This window comes from Bombus bifarius, unplaced genomic scaffold (assembly GCF_011952205.1).
Source record: "Bombus bifarius isolate JDL3187 unplaced genomic scaffold, Bbif_JDL3187 scf7180000008008, whole genome shotgun sequence".
Taxonomy (NCBI): Eukaryota; Metazoa; Arthropoda; class Insecta; order Hymenoptera; family Apidae; genus Bombus; species Bombus bifarius.
This window is the reverse complement of record NW_022884386.1, coordinates 6,541,049-6,565,840: the sequence shown is the minus strand read 5'-3', so window position 1 is coordinate 6,565,840 and position 24,792 is coordinate 6,541,049. Positions and strand designations below refer to the sequence as shown.

The window sequence follows — 24,792 nt, the reverse complement described above, 5'->3', positions numbered from 1 at the left end:
ATATTGTGGAAGAAATACCAGGATCTTTATCGACCTTTTACTTTGCGAATCTGGTTCGTACCAGAAGCGACGAAATTGCAGAAGGATAATTTACGATAATTCACACTGACATCTATAAAGTTTTATACCCAGTATAAAGACTGATATTGTATGAAAATCGTCCATTAGCATACAGTGCCGTATGCAAAGAAAATCAGATTCATAGATTCACAATAGAGAAAGTGAAAAAGCGCGGGGAAATCAGATTCGAGTTCGTATTAAACGCGTTATGCGATACCCGATTATTTCTTCGTCGCTTTGAACTTTGAACTCTTTATAAATCGGGGGGAATATATGTCAAGCGAAAATGCAATTACCTCGCAGCAATCGACATCATCGAAGAGATCTCGCGGTCTTTACACGTCTATGAATCTCAAACGCTCTATCATCGACACTTGGCCAGCGTTGTCCACGTCGAAGAGAACCAACCGAATTGCTCCGAATCGATCGCGTCGATCTTGTAACCCGTTCTTCTTCGTTCTCTCCCTCGTTAACGAACACGAATCTCGAGATATCGAAACGAGGGAACAGCTCCTGGATAATTGGTCGCATTTAAATATCAATTTTCGGGCTGGCCCCCACGGTGTTAACCCGTTTCGCCGGGTCCGAGCGTCATTATGCGTTCAAGGGTCGAGTATAGAGTAGCGGAGGCAGTGGACGAGGGGAGAAAGCGAGACGAAACGATAGAACGAAAAGAAGGTTAGACCGGGACGGATAGTTGATGAGAAAGGGACGGAAAGAGGTGTTCGGACAAATAGAAACGTTCACTTTGCTCGACTCGAGAGACTGTTCTGTGAGGTCGCCGGCTACATAGCGCTGTCGTGTAAACACGCGCTAACTGCCTCCTCTTGCCGACGCCGGTCGTCGTCTCCACCCGCCTCCTCCTTTTCTTGCTTCGACCCTGCTCCTTCTGTCGCCTCCGCGGACCTCGATTACCACTATCGCCTCTTCACTTCTCCAACGTTCCTCCGTTCTATTTATTTGTGCAAAATCGATTTTGAATTTTGGCTGAAGATTCCTCTTCCGGATATGATACTCCTTGAGTGCTGTTGCAACGTCGTTCGTAGAATTTGATTGGAAATTGTTCTTGCAGATATTCTTTCGGCGCAATACGTTCCTCGGCTGCTGTCATTAGAATTTTAATTAACAACATGGAATTTTAATATGTACGGCGAATGTCTGTATCTAAAGTCATCAACGAACACGACTGAAATTCGTATAGGTAAGGTAGTCGAACAATTTTTCTCCTTATTATTTTTCGTTCGTACGATAGGAACTCATTACGCTCTGCTATTACTCGTTATTACTCGAAACCGTTGAACGTTCTTCGCGATAATCAAACGCAACTGAAAAAGATATTCGTCTGAAACAATTATATCTATCTTTTTTTCTCTTTTCTGCAATCTGGTTTTCAACTACATATTTAGGTAACAAACGAATCATCGTCCATATTCGTTTCTTTCCGTTTAACAGCGTTTAATAGTTACGAAATAAAACATTATCAGTATTTCCATTAAGCGCGTAATACGTTTAATTTCAAATATCGTATACTCGAATATTCGTATTACGTACGAACCAGACGCTTAGAAGGTTAATTGGACGTTAATTAAAATTTCGTTGCAACAACTGGAATTCATATAATCGAAATTCTACGATAGAACGGATAGAAGTCGGAGAAACGTTGGCAATTGGAAATCGCGAGGCTGCGTGGAACTTTTATCGCTGGCCACTGTCTAATTCGATGGCTAAACGTACGCTCGTTAGATCCCGATAGGCACGCTTTATAACCGTCGTAAGGAACTCGGTATTTTCGAATATTACATCGAGTAATGGAGGGGATCCTTTCACGGTTCGATAAATTCCCATCGGTGAAGAATCGCGGAGGCACGAGGAACAAAGATGGCCGTTGATACCGCGGTCAGGAACGACTGTGCGTTTTGTATGTTCGTTCGATTAGCATGGCGGTGCGAGTTGTTTCGCTTCCTCGTTAATAAGAGAGCCTCCCCTCCTGTATTTCTCTTCTTTCCGAACCGTAGATCCCTCCTCTCTTTCTCGTTCCATCTCTGTCCTCCTCTTCCTCTTCTTCTTCTTTTTTCCCTTACTGATACACGTAATTCAAGCCAGACGCATAATCTTCCCATGGCTAAGTCCAGGTAATTGCGTGGACGTGGTAGACAATGCCCGTTGCTGTGTTTCGCGTGGGACCACGGACTTCCTCGGTCGTAGACCGACTTCTTTACGAGAGCGAGTCTTTCGAGGGAACGAACGCGATGCCCTATCGAATATTTTCGCGATATCCGCAGGAATAGGATTCAAGGCCTTTTATTCAAAGATAACCGAAACCAGTAATAGACGTTAGAACATCTACAGCGAAATTCAATTCGATCGAACGTCGACGAAATTAATCAATCGTATAATCGAAGTATGATAGAAAATAAACGTTTTAACCGTATTGAATAGCGTAATAACAATCTTTTCGCGTCTGATTGAATGATAAAGTCGCGAAGCTCGTGAAAGCGATTTTCGACGGTCAGACAAGACACAGATTTTTTCTATTAATTCTAACTCGCGACTATTGGCATGTGTCGTTATCTATAGGATTGAACAATAAGAGATTCAAAGGTAGGGTTTTAGAGAAGATATTACGCTATTGTCGATATATCGTGAAAAGCATCGTGTATTTCGTGCGATCGTATGATTCATCGAGCAGCGACGATATAGAAAATCGAGGAACTATCTGTAGTAAAATCAACGAAATTCCGTGGTTCGATTTTTTAATATCACGACTAGCCAGCAATACGCGAAAGTTCGAACGGCCAGCATTCACGTGGCAGGAAGATTCGAATCGACTCGCGAAATAATAAGCTCGCGAGGGCTAACCGTAGCGGAGAAGGCAAACGATACATAAAACTTAACCGCCCTGTCGTAGATATTAATCCTATTACACGGTCCATTGAAATAAATTACGATATAAAATCAAACTCGTTCCACGGGTGACGGTGAGAGATCTCGGTCCCTCGGGGTAGAAACATTAATCGCCGTTGCAAGGTCTCGCGTTGCACCGCGCCGGCCATCGAGCATCGTTGCTGAAGCGGACCAAGATTCGATTGCAGCCGTGTTTCTCTGTCCTCCTTTATCTCTCCCTCCCCGCCGTTTGCTCTCGGGCCCATCCGTTCCTTCATTATTTACGTCTTGATTTATTATAATCGAAGCTCAGCTGCGTTTGATCCGCACCGAGGTGGGCCTTCCTCTTCTACCCTCTGTTCTTTTTCTTTTTCTCGCCTCTCGTTTTCGTGCGTTTCTTCCGACGTGCACGGTAGAAACGCGAAACTGAGAAGAGTGGGACGTGGTCGGAGGCTGGACCACGAGTAACACCACTTTTACCAGCCGTATTTTACGTTCAACGTCACCAACGTTAATCGATCTTCGCATACTCCGTCGTTTCGTCTCTCACCTGGTTTCTCTCAATCTCGCGTAACCCCGTATTTTCAGTGGCGTTGCGATTCTTTTGTCGCAATTAGACCGTAACAACGTTGACGTATGGCTGAATTATACGCTAGAGCGATTGATTATTTGTACGTCACCGTGTCACGGAGAATTTCGGGATGCTTCTTTCGAAAGAGAAACTAAAGATAGAAGCAGAAACTGAAAGAGATCGTGACAAATAGGAAGAAAAGAAGGAATATCATCGATCAAAGAGGATAATCGAATAGCTTCGTTCTCGTTTGAGAGTTCATTTATTTGGGAATACTTGACAAATATTAAGATTGAACAGCGACAGCAGATTCTAATCAAAGGAGCAACAATTTCCCTCGACTTCTATTCCTGTTTCAAATCTTACTTACGAGGGACCATCGATTTTTATACTTCGATTTTGTTCTTGTTTTAGGCATTCCTAATGTTTCAAGAGAATACAATTAATTAGCGTACGATTGAAACGACAAATCACGCGTAGCAACGATTTTTTGACTTTGAAATATTTTCCAACGACAGACGAGAGAACGCAACAGTGTTGTTAATCGATGTTACAATAATTGAAATTCTGTTACAATACGACTCGCTGGAATTCCATACGGATCGATTGAAACTCGAACTGCGTTTCTATTACTTCTGTATCTGTTCCCTTCTTCGTTTGTCTCTGTACATCGAAACGACAAAAATAAATTCAAATTACGCCTCTGTGGCTCGTTGCTCGTTCCCACACCACACGAGTAATCGGTCGACGAGGATACGACGGTGACCGTGCCACGGCGGACATCGCGGCTTTATCGCGATATCGCGATCAAATTGGACGAGCTACCGAATTAAATTTCGCGATCGTAAATCTCGCGCGGTGGGCATCTCGTTATCTCTTGGTCGGATTTGACGAAGAAAAAGAATTCGGGCGACCGATCGTCCTCTCGCCGAGCAGAAGGAAGTTATTGGCCGACGATACACGCCGTCTTACCGGCACGGTTGATAAAGGAGCTGCAGCGACGAAAGATTAACGCGCTGGTTAACGCGTATTTGCACCGGGTCTCTGACCCCTTCTTCGCGCCACGAAGCGTTTCCTATGTCGTCCAAATTGAATTAAAACGCGAGTGCATTTAACCATCGAACCACTTACACTGGATTTTTCTTAGACTTTACAGCGAGAAGTACTGGTCTGTCCGAGTCAGTTGAGAGTCGCAGTACTGCGATCCTGAACTTTGCATGGAAAGATCGAACTTGTATACGGGACGACGCGTTACGAACGTATTACGTTTTAATCGATGATTAGACTGCGCACGTTTACGCATTTATGGCACATTTGAAAGTGAAGCATAATGTTACGTGTATTTAAAAAAAAATTGTTTCCAATGGTCCACTTTGTTATCCCTTTCTAGCGATCGATAACGTGATCCGAGTCATTCGCGTTGCTGAAAATTTCCCAGTCCGTGAAATTTGTCTTATCTTAATAGTCCTAAAAAATTTGGTAACGCGAACGATGACCCGAGTGGCAGTTAGCGTGCTAATATTAAACAGGAATACAAACTTCTGGACGGAAGCGTAGGTAGCAATTCCTCGCAACTTTTGTTTCCATTTTGAAATTTCTCTCGTAAAAAGCCATATTTCTCGTTAATCGATCGTTCCACCGATCGGTGTTTCGATGATCCACGTGTAAACGATAATTTTGATAAACATGCTAATGTTCACGAGGCAGAGTATACTTTCAACGATGTTGGAAGAAGAAGCGGATGGGAATCGACTTTTGCGATGGCAAAATTATACTTGTCGGAAAAGGCCGCGACCGGTTAACAAGAAAAAGTAGCATGAGACGCGGTCGTGATCGCCGGTTACGTTTGAGATGGCTGCAAAAAAGCGACGACTCGCTCGTGCCAGCGTTGAAGTCGGGAGAGAGTTATGTGACAAGCGACAGCCGTGTCTTTCTCGCGTGTTCGCGCTTCCTCGCATTCTTCCATCCGGGCGATCGACACGTCACGGCGGGGCAGAAAATAGGCCCGGGTAAAACGTTTGAAAAGGAAGCGGCCTGTTCCGCTTATTAAATCGTCCCTCGAACCGCTTTTTTCCCGCGATTTCTTATCGTCCACGCTGCTCGTGCGTCGTTGCGTAACTTCGAGCCGACCGCAAGCGTCTCTCTATCGAAGTACAAATATTTGATCGATCGAGATATTCTTCGAATCGCGATTAATTACGCGCGTTTCTTCTTCGAATTAAGAAATCGGTGCCCTATCGCGCTATATCCGCTCCTTTCGCGATAACGATCTTCCGATCGCGCGTATCAGCGCAAAGATACAATGCGGTTAATCTCCCGCCATTTTATAGATTCGTATAATACAATGGAACGCGTAATTGTACAAAGTGATTGGATCATTGATCAGAAAGTAAATCGTTTTCTTTTTCTTATTTAGAAGGATCAACGTCTCATCGAGATGTGACTCATCAGCGACGTGTACTGCCGGTTAGTGATCGTTTAATGGAATCGCACAGATGTTTATCGCTGTGGATAAATTTCAGAAGTTTCTCGGCATTCCTTCGCATTATCGAAGAATAGCCATTTGAGAAGTTTCACCTGATTCCTCGAGCTTTCAGTTTCTTTTCACAAAAATTTAATACAAGTTAGACTGGGTTAGAAGGCACTGGCAGGTATCGCAGTGGGCTGGAAGTATTCCCTTTCCGGAGGAATTCGCGAACGATTCTCCCGTGGTCAATATGAATCCTGTTTAGAACGACTTGATTTCTTCTTTGGCAAATCTTAATTCCGAAGGTCAGATGGAATCATCTTCTCGGATAGACGATGAGAACGTATAAAAACGATTATTTGTAATATCGTTTTCTTCGAGATGTCACATCTGGGATAAAAGGCGAGAAATCTCTGCAGTCAAAGGCATTTGTTCACTGTATCGAAATAAAATGCACGAAGTATGCGAACAACCAGTTGCCCATCAGCCATGAAAATTATGGTTTGCCTACGTGTTAAATCAAAATTAAACCACGACACGTGTGACAAATTTGTAGAAAGGGTTACAAGAATAGGAAACGATATAATTTACGAACATTTCGTCGAAAGGGGGTTTATAAATCGTACAGCTGGACCACGACCACCAACGATCATGTTCTCGTGAGCGTGAAACGTTCGGGAACGTGACCGTGTTGAACGTTCGAGTTCGTACGAAAGTCCTTGCGGGACGGGGTGACGAAAACTGACTGGTTCCGCCGCGGAGAAAGGAAGAAACAGCTCCGGTGGAGATTATTAGGCGGTCGACATAAAACGTGCTTAGGTGCGATTTAATATTTCCAGCTACGGGCATAAAATCTCCGGCGTATCGGGGACTCTCTCCATGAGAGTGGAAGGACGCGTAGGGACCACGAACTTCGCTCTTTATGCCGTTCCTTCTTTGTGACGCCGACATCTGGCGTCATCGAACGTCAACCTTCTTCTCGTTCCTTGTATTTTATACCCCTTCGTGTCGTAAAAAAAGCTCTCGACCTCCTTGGTCGCGCTATAGACGCGGCCTCTTTATTTGTGTTTTCAGCCCAGTTTCGGGATCGCGGGCCCCGAATTCATCGGTGACGCGTTCCAGATCATTTTCACCCGTTTAATATCTCAATTTCATTGTAAACATCGAGCCGGTGCGCTTTTATCCTCGTACGATACGAGATATCGTAGGCGCGCATCTTGCAAGGCAAATCGTTCGATCTCGCCTTATGTAAGCTTCTACGGCTACGATCAACGTCCAATTTCTCGAGAAACTAATTAATTCGATCGTATAAATTTATTCGCCACAAACGGGGATGGCATAAGCAAGCGTAGATTCTAAAGTGAATTTTAACAATTATTCGCGTTTCTACAGATACCTTTCGATTCACGGAGTTGGTTCGTAAAATTCCATCCAACTTGAATAAAGTTTATCATTGGTAGAGATTTCCTGCAGAACGTAGGGGATAATCTTTGAAAGAAGGTTCATCGAACGCATTCGAGTCGTTCCCCGAACCTATTGTTCTTCTTTTTCCATTTGTCATAAAATTTCATAAACGTGGAATGTAAAATTTGACCAAATTCAAAGGAATAGTTGTACGTAGATGTCGGAGATTTCGTGTGGAGAAGGTTCGACGAAAGAAGGTTCATCGAACGCGTTGAAATTGTTCTTCGAAGGTGACGAGAAGATTTCGTTTCGGTATAGCTCGCAATCATCGGGCAATCACCGCGAGGGGATAAAGAAAGAACGTTGGAAGAAGCTTTCGAGATGGGCGAGGGCGAATCGCTTGAAAAACGTCAACGATTCCTCCTGGAAGCTGTAGCTGGTCAAAGGAAGGCGAATGAACGCCAGGAAAACCTCATTCGGATTAGAGGTTGACCAGGGGCAGGGAGAGAGGGAGGGAAGCTTCTTCTCTTTCCACGAACCGATATCGTTCGAATAAAGCCGATTGATTTGGCCCCGATAATGGAAACTCACTGATTGTATCCTTCTCCTTTGCTATTAGGACGCCACTTTGTGTCTTTCTGCCTCGATACACGGCGAGACACCTTCCACAATTCTTGATAATATTTGATACAAGTTAGGATACACGGTGCGGAATAAAATGATCGGATACATTTACGTGTTTGTACGTTGCACGTATTTAAAGGAAGAAAATGTACATTGTAAATAAACTATACGCCAGAATCAGCTAATCACTGTGCGAAACTCAATCTTTATCGTGGTTTTACCCGAGTGACTTGTTAATCTATCGAGTGTATAGGATTCCTAGCTCCCATTTATTTGATCGATATAACAAAATCATACGTATAGTAGCAAGGCACTAGTTACTTCGAGTAACGTATTACAATACTAACGAGTACTATAATCTGGATATTTTCAATATTTTCGACATCTATAAAGTCTATAAAAATTCTCATAAATGCATGAACATCGGCAGTCTGATCGTATTACGTACCTCTTATAACTTTCGAGAATATATGAATGTTTATTAAATCGCTGGGAAGATCGTGAGATCTTCCTGGAAAGTCACACCATGTTCAGCGTAAACTGCAATTAACCGCGTCTCTGTGAAATCACGGACAAGGGTCGCCGCTACTATTGGCACAGCGTGTGATCGCTCGCGCGAGAAACTGGCAGCGGAGACAAAACCAGCTCGATATAAACGAATCCGGCTATTCCTTCGGATATACAAGAGGGCTGGTCCGCGTCACGCTTATTGCTTCTTTGCCGTTAGTACAAACAATCTGCGTTTCCTCGATATTTCAACCGGCATTGCGCGTAAGTTTCCGCGAATTCAGCTACCCCCGTCTTTCATTTTTCGGCGTATCGAATCCTCCACCGATTCTGGGTATTCTAATGACTTTACGAGCCATTTTGCGATCAAAGGAATCGAAAGCCTAAACCGACAGGTTTAAACGTAAATATCCCATTTTTCGTGGTTGTCCATTTACAATGCAGCGCGTGAGAGATTCAGGCTAATAATAAAATACGATGTCGTAAATTTTATATCTATAGTCGTCGTCATTCATAATGCAATCATGAAAAAATGTATTTTTTTATACTTGGCGTACAGCCGTGCAATAAGTTTTGTGAATGTTTTGTGAATGTGGGTGCGATCGATGTTTGAAAATTTCTCGTAGACAACGCTGTAGGTGGAAAAATTAGAAAATGTTGTTTCTTTATCGTATAATTCCCTACGTGTCGATGGGAACACGTCGATTTTCATTTGTCTTCGATTGTTAGCGTTGAAATTCGAGGTTGTTTTAAACAATTGAGAATCGTATTCTTGTACGCATAATTTCTCGTATCCTTGTTCTGTAGTCTTCACATAGAAATAATTATATATATAGAAAATTTGTGTTTTATGTATTTAATTAGCGTCAAATGTGCTCGAGCCAATTAATCGATGGAATCTGATATATTTCGACTATCGTGTAAGAAATATCACAGAATAGATGTCGTGGATGTCGTAGATGACCTATATGAATAGCAAAGGTCTACGCTCCCCAGCAATTCCCAACATTACGAAGGTTTATAGAAGCGTAACACGCTTTATATACGCTATTCTCATCGTAATCATAATAATTACCAGCGCTATCTTTAATGCCCTGAAAGAGGATAATGATAGCGGCGGCTATTACGACCGCTCGTATAAATCGCGATCTTGATATCTCCACGTTTCTTTCTTTTCCTTTGCTTCGAAGAAGATAGGTAACGTTTACAAGCATCATCCTTGCCGAAAAAGTTTTAACGAGAAACGCGGATTGATCGGAGATTCTCTTAAATAATCCAAGCACAGTCGCGAACAGAATTTTCTAATTGATCCAGTTGCTTCTAAACACGTTTCGGAGTATACGAAATTCGAGGAATTTTCTTTAAAAAAGATCTCTTCTATTATTACGAGCGTACACGATTCGATAAAATAATATAAAACAAAAAGCACTGCGCATCTATCGTTTCCTTATAAAACGAAAGAAACTTTGGGACAACCTAATACGAATCCGGAATCAGTTAGTCAAATCGTAATGAAATTTTCATTTACTCTTTCAACATGAAAAATTCATCCTTTCACGTAGCCAAGATATAATTGCCAAAACGTGACTCGCAAAGAAAGATTCGTTTCGCTGCGGTTAAATGCAGTGATGATTGTCATTCTATGATTACATTTCGAATGTTTTATATATATATATATATATTTGCATACGACGTGCACACTGTACATCTGTACACCTTTAAGATTCTCACAAAGGTAGATAAGAATACCCGTTCTGTGTAATTACGACTGCCAACAGCCAAATAGAATGGAAGCGAATTTTCATCGCGCTCACGGAGCTCCTTGGCAAGTATGAATCGACTCGCTTCCGTGTCAGAAGCAACGACTGGGCATAAAACGCGCGCGGGGCCGCGTGCAGCAACTCGTAAATCAACGAAACGGAAGAGGCGTTGTTTGCCTTCGCGAGGGTTATTATTTATCGATTCTTGACCGATCGACTTTTCCTGGCCACGGTGGCAAAAAGCGACGCGACTGGTTCGCCACCACGCTTCGTTAACCCTGATCCTCCGACCCTCCTCCACTCCGTGTTTCTCGCGACTCACTCGTGTCGGAATGTCGTGTAACGCGTAAGTTGTAAACGTGTAAACTGTCTCGATTCTCTCGACTATCCCACGAAAGTTGTTCGAATCGCGCGAAATCTGTTTGATTACGGACGACGAGACAAGATACGCGTGGGTTCGGTCGCGATTGTAAACTTTTTCCGGTTGATCACGTTCCATTCGATTTCGTTTTTCAAGGAATATGTAGATACCTGGAGGAACATCGTCGAGCAATGCCGCGAAAGCTGTGCTCTCGTTGGAATATCAACGAGGAATTTCTTGTCGTTGCACGTTCCATAAAGTACTCGACAGATATTAACTTGTAGAAACATTTTGTCTATGTCGAAACAACGTTGCATTTGGATATTGTTTCAATTTCAAAGCAACATTTGTTCTTTCGCAACGGATTATTCGGACGTATACGTAGCAGATGGTTTGTGCGAAGTTGCGGATGATGGATGGTGGAAGGAGGCTTGTTTGTTATTATTACGAATAAAAGAGGAAATGAAAAATGCGAGTTTGGCGAAGTCTTGAAGAACGTCGGAAATTCAGCAGCTCGCGACTTTTAAATACGCTGAAAAATGAGCACATACAACGGACGATCATGTTCGGGACTTTGTACCGATTTCGATTATACGATATTTACTTCAGGACATTGATCCTGTTGTAAAAATTGACACGAGGTATAGATGCGACGTATCTCAAAGACGTATTGACATATCGTAACGGACAAACAAGTGTACATACTACTAATACAATCGTGTCAGCATCGACAAACTGTACACACCGAAGGAACATTTGTTTCTGTCGGTTGTTTCTCTTTGATGTTTCCCGCTTCGATCCGTAACAGGTAACAAGAAGCAACTTTTTTTTTTACTAACAATGATAGAAACACGGAGGAATACGGGATAACAGATATCGACGTTTTGAAGAAACGTGGAACACGAAGAAAAAGTTGGTCGTTGTTGGTTCGGAGGAGACACAGCTTAAGGAACATCGGCCAAGTGTTTGTTACAAAGTAGAACGACTGGACGCGGAACAAAATAGATGAAAACGAAGTCGAAGCGTAGATAAAGCATTCTAAGAAGCGCATCGACTCCGTCTTGACCTCGACAACAGACCACGAACGCATTATTTAAGGCTGCACCCGTTTCCGTTTCGCTCGAGACGCACCCTTATAAAAGCTTTTACGACCGGAAGTTGACCCCGTGTTCGCGGGGGCACAGCGAATAGGTGTACGGGTGTCGGTGCGAAAACCAGGAGACTAAGCATCTAATTACATAGTCAAGCGAACGTAGCTGGCTGCTAGAATTTCCTCTTGTCAACCGCGTAAGCACTTTCGAATCTCATCCTTTCGTCGATGCAATCTTTCCTCGCTAGTCTTCTTTTATACGTTTCCAACAACTCCGTGAAAGACGATTGCAATCTGTCAAAGACACCGTGCAAACACGTTTCCTAGAGAAACGTTGGCAACGGTACGTTCTACCGTTATCGTTGTTCCTTATCAGCCGGAAGAGCAAGATATCTGAATCTTGGAGATGGTAGAAAGAGCCGCGCATCGATAATTACTCGTCGTAAAAGTAACGACGTGTGGCGTTGAAACGGCGCTCTCGTCTCTCGCGATTCGCTTTTCACTTGTTCGGCGAATTTTACGGTGACCTCTCTTCCGGATCGTGTTCGCGCTCGTAAACCCGGTCGCTCGATGAAGATCGCGAGTTCGTGTTTCCTTAGGCTATACATAGTTACCGCGGACGGGTGTTATAACGAATATCACAGCAGTCAAATACACCGACTACGAAAGTATTTAAACACTTGTCGCAGGAAACTTTTATTTGTATGCGTTGTGTGAGCTATTTTGAAATTTCATTGCCACTGTAACGAGACACGGCTGTCGCTGTTATATCGGTCAAATTTCAGATCGTATCAGAAACGTATATTTATCGCAAATATATATTTAATTTAATAAAAGATTAGTATACGCTTTGAATAGTCACATTGACGATATAACGTAAAAGCGTTATCTAAGTTTTAAATATTGAGATTTATCGATACAGTGGATAATCGACCGTTTAAATACTTTTATCGTCCCCTGCGAAATGATACAGCGCGAATAATATAATTTACTATATATTTACTTCTGATTTACTGAAATTATTGGAAAGCGATGTTGTCCTTTGAAATGTGTGTTCCTAGTATCAGAGAACGCTTACACAGAAAGAAAGTTTATGAGAACCCGGAAGGCGGGTTACGAGACGTATCAATCGTGCGAATGTGTTTGCATCGCGATCGATAGATCGATGCAGGTGATAAATTGATCGACTGTCCCCATGGCAGAACGACTGAACGACGCGACGATGGGATGCTAACGATAGTTAATCGTCCGGACGATAAAAGCGCAACCGTATCGCGTGGTCGATGCGGAGGATCATCCCGTAGGACGTGGCGCTAGCAGCGGCGTGTACATCGATCATCTGAGCGGGTTGCGTCCCTCCTCTGCTCGCAGGGACGAAAGTAACCCGATCAACGTCGGCTGTATCAGGAATTATTATTCACCGGCCGTCAGTCGATGAGAAGGAGAGGGCGGGGCCGCGAAGCATGCATCATCGAGAGCAAATTCCGTTCGCCTCTCTTTATTTTACGGTAGTGAAGGATAGGGGAAAAGATACGTGGAAGAAGGAAGAGACGCGAAATTGTAAAAGCAAGAGCGAGAGAAAGACGAGAGCCGTTCTACCCGATCTTCACGTGGCTGCCGTCAGTCCGCTTAACTGTAGATCAATCAATATACGCTGGTTGAACCCTCGGACTCTGTTTTCTCTCCGTTGCTCCCTGGCCTCGGTCGGTTCGTTCCTCTTTCTCCGACCTTTTACCCCGTCCTCTCCCTCCGGCTGCCCCTAACGAGCTCATCGCTCGTGTAGCCAAAGAAAAAACACGAGAAAGTGGTACAAAATGGCCCTTGAGAAATGCCGTCCGTCCATCCGTTCGTTTGTCCAGCCGTTCGTTTCAACGCTGTTGCAAGGGTGGACGAGGTGGAGATCGAGCTAGGGCGTTGCCATGAACACACGATGGAATGTATGAATAAGTGGGCCGCGATACGCCGGCCATTTCGGAGAACGAACGCGTGTCTAATTTTCGTTCTTCGATCTTCCTCTATGAATCCACGATAACGTACAGCGCTGTTGGCGAGTTTCCAGTATGTTAGAACTTGAAGCTTCATCGGTGAACACATGTCTTATTCGTAAGAACGGCGTTTCACGGCATTGGAACTAATTAATCGTATATAGAAACGAAAGCTACTTTACTCTGAAGAGCAAAGAGCGCACCAAACTTTTAATCGCGATACACATGGATAAGTGTAAGAACATCTTCTGGTTTCGCGTAGGCTGCGATAAATAGCGTATACGATCAGGGAATTAATTATTGTTTTTTCGTTCATGCAAATTAAGAGTCCAAAGATTTGCAACAGCTATTGACAAGTGTTTCAAGACTGACACGACGAATTACCTCATTGACTATCCTCGTGGCAAAAGTTTTACATAAATTAGACGCAAATTCAGACAATTTGCTATCTAGAATTAGAATCGAAATTTCGGATTAAAAACGGAACGAATATAATAGAAAAGATACGCGTATCAGAATTGGTTGAAACAATGATCGTACCAGATACGAACACGAAGGAATTTAATCTATTACGTAAATGATTTTTATTGATTTTCGTGATTTTTATTACAAAATTCAATATTTATTTAAGACTCTACTTATCTTGTCTAATCTCTGCCTATCTTTACATAAGATTTCAAACGAGATAATAATTCTTGAAGATTCTAATAATTTCCCACTTGTTTCCAAAGTTCTGTATTCGTACTAATAGTTAGGAACGTAGGTGTATTTGTAAATTGTTTCGCGTCTATATCGCGCTTTGTCTATGAGCAAATCTTGCGATAATAGATAGATTTGGTATCGTAGGCGTTACCAATTGTAAGACACCTGTCCTTGCCAAACGTATAATACATACACAGTGGATAATAGACGCTGCACCGGAAACAGCTGTATTCACGCGTTAAATGTATACGTTCCTACTGTTGCGGATCATCTTTTTGAATAAGAAAAAGAAGAAAACGATTAACTAATGCGATATTGAAAGTCAGCACGATAATCAATAATCTTTTGTATCGAATAATAATGTATAGATCCTTGTATCCGTGTCGTATCTGCACATCGATTGGACTCTGCCACGGCAAAAAATTCTGGCGAGATCTCAGTTAATATTTTCTGTATTTTAATGGTTTCAAGGAAGTACTTATTAATTGCAACTGATTACGCACAAATAGCCAAGCGTGATGTAACAATCATTGAAAAACGTCGATTCAAAATGCGCAGAGTTATAAATAATTTTGTCACCTTTGAACCATCGACGGAGTATTTCTTGTACATTTATATCCACGATTTCACGTTTTTAAAAGATTACGAAGAATTACAAACGATGCGTAACACATTTAGTTCGACCGTGTTGTCTCGTCAATTGTTAAATAATTCTCAAATTTCTCAATTACAAATGACGATTGCGGAGAAAAAGCGCGATAAAAATTCAACGATCAATTCCACGTTGTTAGAACCGTAGTCTTATTTCACAGCGAGATTAAACGTGCATTCTTTCGCCCTATTGAACATTTCAAAAATGCCAGGTGTAAAAAGTTTTGCAAACGTATCATCTATTCTCAAGAAGATTTGTATCTGCCAGGCTCAGCCACCAAGCGACATAGAAATTTGAAAATCAACGGAAATGTACTTGTCACGATCTTTTCATCTCGTATAATTTGCGAGTTATAAATCTGATTGATACGTTTTCGTCTCTCGGAAACCATGTAATACGATGTGTACCAAACGAGAGAACTAGACGTAACAAACGATGATGCCGCGTATATTGATTATCACGCGTTTTAAAATTATTATTCGTGAGATCGCGAGATGCGGCTCACGTTTTGTTCAATAGAATTTATCTTCCGGGCAAATCTACGAGCGAACAGGGATAGGAAATTCGTTTAAAGAACTATTACCGCCCGTGCCAACAGCAACAACGACTTAAATATTGGGTCAGTTCATAAATTCGCGTGTCGGAAGCACGTGTTATCCGGACGATGATCCAAGGTAACATTCGACTCGTGTTCCTAGCCGTTGCTTCTATTAAGCGATCGTTTGTCTTAGTCTCTCTCTCTCTCTCTCTCTTTCTCTCTCTTTCTCTCTCTCTCTCTCTTTCTGGGACGATAGAACGAAACGCATGCTACGTAATTTCTAAAAGCGGAAATCGTTGGACCGTCGCGTTTCGCGCGGTTTATCCTCGACCAGTGACACTTGTGCAGCTGTCGCTTGAAAGAGATAAAGGAGTACGGAGATTGTTTGAAACGGTTTGACCGATCGAGAACACGGAGAATCAAGGGAAGTTAGAGCCATGCAAACGGCAATTACTTCCAATAGTTGTTCACCGGAGTTGATAGCCAGTGGAGAAAATGAAACGGTAATGGAAACGGTGCTTAAGGGGACAAAGGAAAACGTAGGCAAAAAGGGCGCGAGAGACGAAGTTGGGTGGGAGATAGCTCGTATTATAAAAGCAATTAGAGGGTCCCGGATTAGATATAGCACATCGTACATAACAAATATGATAATACGGGCCCGCTAGCCCGAAGGGAATTTGGCTTTGCCTCGGTCGAGGGGGTTTCGGGTTATGAGGCAGGTTAAACGGAATCATTAATAATCGGAGCTAACTAATCTGCCTGTCGCTATGAGCACACTTGTTTCACTCCTGTTTTTATTAACCCGGCTCGAATAACATTTTATTCGTCGTGGAACAGGGAGGGTACGTGCATCGAGAAACACGCGTATCGCGACAACGTGTGACGATCGACTAATGGATGAAAAATTATAGCGACGTAAGGCATGGTCGCGAACCGTTTTTTAAAATTAAAAAAGTGTTTCAATTCTTGCAGCTATCGTGCATTCGGTGTTTCGCATTTAATCACGTTATTACAATACTTTACTCTCTCTCTCTCTCTCTCTCTCTCTCTCTCTCTGTCATGATGCGTTTTTCAAGTGACACAACGTATTTTTTATAATAATACGTTACTATATCGTTTTATGAAAAGCGAACCGAGACTTACGTCACTACGATTTTGACCCAGCCAATTTTTCATCGTGTCGATCGTCTTTTCTTTATCGTTTTGTAGCCAGTTCGAGAAAAGTAAAATACTCGACGAAATATCGCTATGCTAATATGTTCACCGTTTTCTACTTTCATTGTTTCAGCTCTATGAGATTAACGATGATCCAAAAAGAAAGGAGTTTCTGGATGACCTCTTCAGCTACATGCAGAAACGCGGTAAGTACTTTCTTGCAACTTGTTGTCATAGATATCGTTACTATGTAAACACATACTTATATACGTACGTATACGTAGTGCTGACGTGCACAGACGAGAGACAGACAAATCGAAAAAAGCAAATGATAAAATGTATCGCGGTTCGAGGCAAACCGCGAAATGGCGCCGTGTTCGTTAAACGCGTCCCTCCGTCAGATCGCGTGCTTCTCTTCATTATCATCTGATTCGCGAATCGGTCCCGCGGTAATTAATTTTGCAAATATTTATCGTTCCGATCGACGTTCAAGGCCGATTCGTCTCCGGATCGACGGGAATGTTCGCGCGCAGCTCGACTTTTCGTCCGCACGGACGAAACCATCAGTCCTCGCATTTGTCTCCATCGCAGAGGCGAAGACGTATTGCGATCTCTTGGCAAGCGGTCGCGTTCCGTGCGAGCCTACGATCCTCTCATAATCCCGCGTGCACGTCCAACAAGGGGACGCCTCCGAATCCCGAAACGAATCTCCGGATTTAACCTTAGACCACCTACGCGTTGAATCGCCTGTCCCTTTTAAACCAACGTCTCGCTGTTACTCCGTTTTCGCTTCATTTTTCACAATTTTTCCATTTTGACATGTTGAACGCGATCGCCTCTGGTCGCCGTATAAAAATATATGCAGCTGTTACAAAAAAAATTGGCACGAAACTTCAGCAGTATATAGCGCTTATCAAAACACGCATAAGAGAGACTCGATAGAAATGGGCGCGAACGGCCGTAACGTCGAAGTTACGGGTTCATCGGCGAAGCAGAAAATATCTATTTATATAGGAAGAACATTTTCTCGAATGTTTCTTGATTTGTTATTTCTTTGGATAGCTTATGACAAGATTCTCTCAAACTTTTGTTTTTCCTTTTTACTTTATCGCAAGTTAAAAATACGTATCGATCTGGATCTTTCGCGATCTTGGGAATTACCTATCAATATTTTAGTCTCTCTTAGCCAGTGATGTATGGCACTGAACAAACACATTACCGTTGCGAATCTGTTGGATCGTGCTATTACAGACTATAGTTGAAAATATCTTACAGCTCGGAAACTGATGATATTTGAAGTCACGTTTATTAAGAATTTTCTCGCTTGTCTTAATAAATACGTATTCCTAAAATTTAACCTCAACTTTTTAAAACATCCTGTATATCGATACATATCGTGCACATATCGTGTAATGGTATAAGATTAATTATCTTTTCTATCGATCATTTTATTTCGAAATAACGCACGATCCGTGTGAAAGTCATCTGTATTTGTAATGAACGTGTTGATGGATTCCTGCGAGAACTGAATGGAAAGCATGAATCGAAACGAAGTGTGTATGTTGGTGAAAAATTAGTTGAAAATGTTTCGTCCGAGTGAAAATGATATCTACCTGGCTATATTTAACCCGCGCACCTGTCGACAGTCGCTGCATTGTCGCGCGACATTATTTGCATCGTCGCGCGAACTTCAGAAACCGTGCCAAGGTATTTAGAATTCGGTGAACATTCCGCGCGCTCGCGCTCGAGCTTCGAGCTTGCGTCACGATCGTGCCATACGATCTCATCTGAGCGCAACGAACTTTCCACGTTATTGTCCTCTATCGTCGCGCTCCTTAACCTATGTACGTGTCCTCGATACTCGATAGATACGTCGGAGATCATTTTTCATCCACATCTCATCCTGTGTAATTAACCTATTCACTGGCAGACAAATTTAAAGCGTCTCGCTATGGGCGCCAAGATTTTATTTTGGAGAAATCATGGAATTTTTACAATATCTATATTCTATTATACGAATATTATTATATAAAATTTTCGATCATTTTTTCTAATAATTCCTAACTCAAACTTATTCCGTGACCAATTGCAATCAGTCTAAATTTGTAGCGTAAAGTACGAGATATCTCGTAGTCGGCAGTGAATGGGTCAATCCTTGGACATCAAACCTTGGTCATTGCAAATGTACTATGTTTCTGAAGTTTTTTTTTACGTCTTTACATTGATAAAGTCCAGAGGAGATGCTTCCTATATTAACACTTAGCCAACCGCGTGCCCCACAGCGAGCTACACGCTGTCCACCGCGCATTTTTCCAAGTATCGAAGACTAATGTTCATAACTTAAAAAACAAAGAAGTCTAAAAATTACTTAAGTGATCAATTATATTTTGCGGTGATGATTTTGTTTAGCGATTTTACATATTGTTTATACAAAATATCGATTCAGAAGTGTATATTAAAGGTATAGAGAAATATAGGTAAAATTAAAATCATTAAAGATGACTAAAGATAGATAACACGACTCGAAGGTGAAATTAAAAATTCATAATGCATTTCAATATTCTTTTATATTCTGATATCTTCTGATTATAACTTTATTTAGTCATATCTGATAGTGTAACTTTTTAATTAATTTTAACACCACTACATTGGTGTGTTTTATTATATACCGTACTTTATAAAAGCAGAAAAAGTGGCACAATTAATTGGAGACAATCCCGGGTAAACAATAACTGATAACAACAAAAAAAAAAGAAGAAAAACGCGTTGCCAAAGTCAAAAAGGGAGATCTCCCCTTTAAGTTGGCTAAGTGTTAACGTCACTCGATGCTATTTCAACAGTAGAGTGTGTATCTTGGATTCGGTTTTTATTAGACATCGTATAAACAATCGTATTGCTATATAGACAATTGTTTGAAAACAGACAACATCGAAAATGTCAGTGGAACGAGACATATAGCGATGAGCATATAAATAGCAACATTTTATTTTCACACCTCGTTTTAAACACGTATGTACAGTTTATTGTTAAGGTAATTTATTATGCTGGGAAATAGAACATTTTCAAGGTTATCAAGATTATTTGTATATCGCGTTTTGGATAAAAATTGGAATATCGTTATATTATTGGAATATATAAAAAATTATTATATACAATTGAAATATAAATATTGGAAACGTATAAAAAAATAACAATATCAATAAAATTGTCAAGAGCGTTTGAATGCATCAATTTGAGTTTTTGCGTACTTTTATTAACACGCTCGTCGTTGTATATATCGTGTGTACACTACCGTTTACGAACATTAGAACAACGAATGCTTTTATACGAAACGTGATAACTAACTTGGATTATCGAAGGAATAACGAATCGACCAGAATTTTAACTTTATACAATTGCGATCCAATGTACGCAGCGAAAATTCGTTGCAACTACTTGCAACAGTTTATATACATACGTGTGATAAACGAGCAAGAATGTTGAAGTTATCTAAGTTAAAGCTTATCGAACAATATTTAAACGAATTAAAATGATTCTTTATAATCTTAAATAAGGTTCGCAGTTTACATAGTTTCTCGTAAGTATCCTAATATTTATGAACGGCGACGTATTATTTATATTCTGAGTCATTCTGACCCAGCTTCGACGTCGCTAGAAAGTCCGATGTCCAAGAATTAACACGTTTACCACGATTAAAATATAGCTACCATTGTGTATTATTTATATAGTTTTCATCGGAGAACCGTTTATTTGAAATCGCAATACGTATTTATTTTAACACATTTGTCGCCGTATTATTATTGTTATTCTCAAATCTTGTCATCGTGCAAACTTAAAGACGCGACAGCTACGTCAATAATATTGCCTGCAATTAGGATCTAATAATAACTAAGATAATTGAATGGATGCAACATATGCGTCAGTAGCAGCGAATGTGTTAAACACGGAGTTAAACAGCGATAAGAGCAGCCACGAACTATTAGATAAATTAGAAAGTACAGGCGATAAGGCTTACCGGGAAATTTCGAGGAAATTGTGTCTGGGAAAAGGATGAATTTTGTCACCGCGGAAATTACCAGACGTTATTCACGGTATATACGCGAACGTCGGTTAAAGAAACGAAGCACACGTGCGACCCGCATCTCGTTTCCTGCACACGTGGATTCTCGGCAGACTTCGCGCCTAGCCGCATCCGAACGCCTCGTAAACGTCCACGTGGTTAAAAGGTTCGATAATACGTTGCATCTGCCTCCGTTAGGCGGGACGAAATTAGCTTCTAAGCTCGTCGAAACAACGGAACTGCAAAGTCTTTGTCCTTTGTCCGCTCTAGAGAAATAAATCCAGTTGATTCCGTCGTAGACAAAATTTCAATTTTCTTTTGGCGGTAATTTAATCCATTAAGCACTACGTATAGTGCGCGTGATAGCATACATTTTTCCCTGTGGTCTACCGTAACGCGTACTGGACAAACAACTAGATTTTTCATACTAAACATATGTTCCGTGAAGGTAGATTCTTTGATCGTTTGAACTGTCTAGTCGACAACCGAAACGGAAGAATTTTTACAGGGAGGCTGCGTAAAATTCAATTAAAATTCCATACAGATACGATGAAACGAGAGAAAGTCTCTAGAATTTACATTCGAATAATATGCTTAGTTTCTAGATCTAACGTTCCTTAAGCAAATTGCAAATTAACCAGGGGTTTTAAAAAAGGATCCGTATTCCAAAGCAGAGACATAAATCTTCGTACACGGATGATAGTTCGTCTGGCATCTTTCTTTACGAATCGAAAGATCGAATTATTCGGAAACGTTGTCGTTTTAGATTTAACTGGTCCATTTGTACTACCTTTGTATATGAAAATAACCTTTCCGTACGTTAATTCTTCTATGAATAACCGCCACGCGATAGAATTTAAAGAACAAAAGACCGTAGGTGTCTCTGATTTTCTGATAATAAGAAACCCGTTGACAAGACGAATGGAAGAGTTAAGTACCAGTTGAAAGACCGGAAACACACGAGCTTCTAATTTTAAACTTAGTGACCCGACCGTCAACAACCATTCGCGCAAAGCACCAAGCGTCTTCTGTTTCCTCCCTTTCGAACGATAATATTATCGCGTCTGTCCCCGTGAAATATTTGGAATAGATCGGATCTGCATCGTCGTTCCTTCTGGTAAAATCAATTAAACAGGTTCTCGTGCACCGATGTTCACGAGAGTGGTGGAGCGATTAAACGTACAACAAAGAGCGTGTAGAGAGGGATGGGAAGAAATACGAGGGAGAGGGCAGGGTCGATCGTATTTCAGAAATTATATATCACACAGACAGAAGTGTGCATCGTTGCTAGTATAAATTTCCAATCACCGCCGATTGATAGTCCGATGATGCGATCTTTACGAGGTCGATTAAAATCGTGGTTCGAAAAAAGGGGTACGACGAACAGCGACCAGGGAATATAAAGGAGCGTATCAGGGGGAAGAAGCCCAAGCGAAAAGACCAGGGGGAACCACCCCCTGCGGGGCCCGTTATTGTGCCGACGCGAACAATGATTCGACGTTAACGCGATTCATAACACCTCGGCCACGTCTGTAGATATAAAAGACCATTCATCACATCCCGCTACATTAGTCGAGCCATCGACGATTCGTGTTTGTTATCGACTTACCCTTTCAGCCACGCAAACCCATCTCGTAGTTCGCGCGCGACGCCAATCAAATTGATTACCGTGAATCGTCTCGAATCGAACGAAACCTGTTAATTTGCCGAACTGTAAAATTTATTAAACCGTGAATGCCCCTGGTGTGATGTAAGTACGATTGACCGAAAGCTGACAGTTTCAAGATCGTATCGCGCTATACGTGGGTGGAAAGTTGGATAGTAAAATTCCGATTTATGTACGTACGTACATGTATGGATGGTTATTTATGAAAGTCTCGGTATGTTCTAGAAAGGATTGCTTTCATTCAAATAAATCGGCTATGTCATTGCGTTACTAATCTAGGCGTATAAAAATGATCGTCTTCGATATCAAATCTCCGCTTCTTTCACCTTCTACGCTTTGCAAAATTCTAGGCTTCGACAAAGTTTACAAATATCCTGTAACATAAATCATCGTGTTTATAACTTTTTTAAGAATTTTTCCACGATACTAAATAAGGAAAAGATTGCAAATGAATAATTCGAATTTTCCCTATACTCTCTGGATCAAGATAGACGATGGAAACTTGGTATGAGATGTTATGTGTGTTATGTACGGTGTGTGTATGAGATATTCTCTTCCGATATGCATCGTATCGAACGATCCATCGCCAGATAAATTCGATTCGATTTAATTGGCTGCACCCTTTGTACAAAGATTTCTGCACTAACTGTAAATGACCAATTTGTAGATATTATCGTTTTAACTGGTACCGAAAATATACGTGTTCTATTTATAGCACTGGACCATAGAAGACCATTTTATTACACTATAAATCAATCACACCTGTATATTCCTTCCACCAACCAGCTTTCCAACCACGAACAGTGCGTTGATTTGTCCGCTGAAGCAACTCCGGGCAGCAAAAGTACGAAGAACCGGGACACGGTCTTCCACTACTGGCAATAACGATGGGATTATCTTAATTAACGATCGTAAAGTTAATCATCGATAGAGAGTTTTAGTCCAGCATCTTTATCGTCGCGGCCACGAAAGGACACCGAGCAACCATTCCGCGAGCTACTTATCTCCGAATGACCTCTAAATTCAGCGAGGTACTTAATAGATATTACGAGCTCGTTTCGCAACAAAGTGTCCGTTTCGTTCGTATATCAAACGCGCCGACGAGCCGAAGCGGAACACACAAATTCGCATAAGCGGAACATAATTGACGACGATAAGTTCGGCCCGCGGGACGATATCCGTGGAACCGGTTCGTGTCTACCGACGACACCTTACAGATCTATTGAAACATCGTAGATTTATTTCAACGCCATTCTCGTTGACAGACTTTCGTTTCCTTTGTTTTGAGCGGCCACTTTGCCCTTTCGATAAAGTTGCGTAAGGTCTGACACGCGTGTAATAATGCGAATACATCGACGTCGATCTGTTCCCTCTCGCGAACATAGTAATACCCGAAGACACGTCTGGAATTTCGTATTTGTTATACTGTCGCAGAGAAGAATATCGGGAATCTTGCAACGCCGTCCCAAATAAATGATACGCGAAACGAAAGAACACGAATCGATGTTCCATTTTATGTAAATCGTACTTCGGGCGGATAATACGATTTTCTATACAATCTACAGGCGTATAAAATCTGCAGCAAACTGATATATTCATAAATTTACTACACGAAAAGTATTATTTTGAACGCGACGAGTACGACTGTTTCTTCGATTCAAACACTTCGGTTAATTTTACCATTGCCCTTTGTTACCAATGGTCCATACATCGTCGATAACAAGTCCTTAGCATTGGACGTGTTAATCGATCACATTGTTTCCCAACATGGACGAAATCGAATGGACAGAACGAGACAAGGAGGATAGGAAGATCGGTGACGGTGGTTGTGGCGTCTATCGCGAGGGAAGGTTCCTTATTTATCGCGCGTATTGCTAGCACCTCTCCGGGGCCGACCGTTATAAATCTCAAGCCATTTAATATGCAAATCCCGGCACCTCCGACAGCCCGAGGACTCCTCTCGGTTGGTTTTTTTTTCATCGCGAACGAGTTTCAATCGCCGATGTAATTCATACTGCGGCGGACGACCGCGCGAGAGCAATGCCATTCTCTGTCGAATACGTTATTATCTTACTCCTCTGGGCCCCGGTATCCTCCGCACCCCGCGTCTTCCTCGTCCACGATGTTTCACGGGCCGGCCGGTTACGCGCCAACACTCCCACGAGAGCTGCCCCGCTTAATGATATCCGCTCAATTTCATCGAACACCGATAAGCCTTGCTCGATACAATATCTCTCGGGTACCGCGACCATTCTTTCTTCTTCTTCGATTCTTCTCTTCCAGCTGTGACGTACAGTGACTTTATTT

The 24,792-nt window shown here is 41.8% G+C and overlaps 1 protein-coding gene across 3 annotated transcripts in view; it reads left to right on the top strand.

The window, feature by feature from the left end:
• LOC117206612 (protein dead ringer) overlaps positions 1-24,792 on the top strand; it is a 136,227-nt gene that overhangs the window by 72,979 nt on the left and 38,456 nt on the right. For all 3 annotated transcript variants that reach the window (XM_033446098.1, XM_033446099.1, XM_033446100.1), the window contains exon 4: positions 16,893-16,965. In XM_033446098.1, the coding sequence (XP_033301989.1) occupies positions 16,893-16,965 (73 nt within the window). The remainder of the gene's footprint in view (positions 1-16,892; positions 16,966-24,792) is intronic.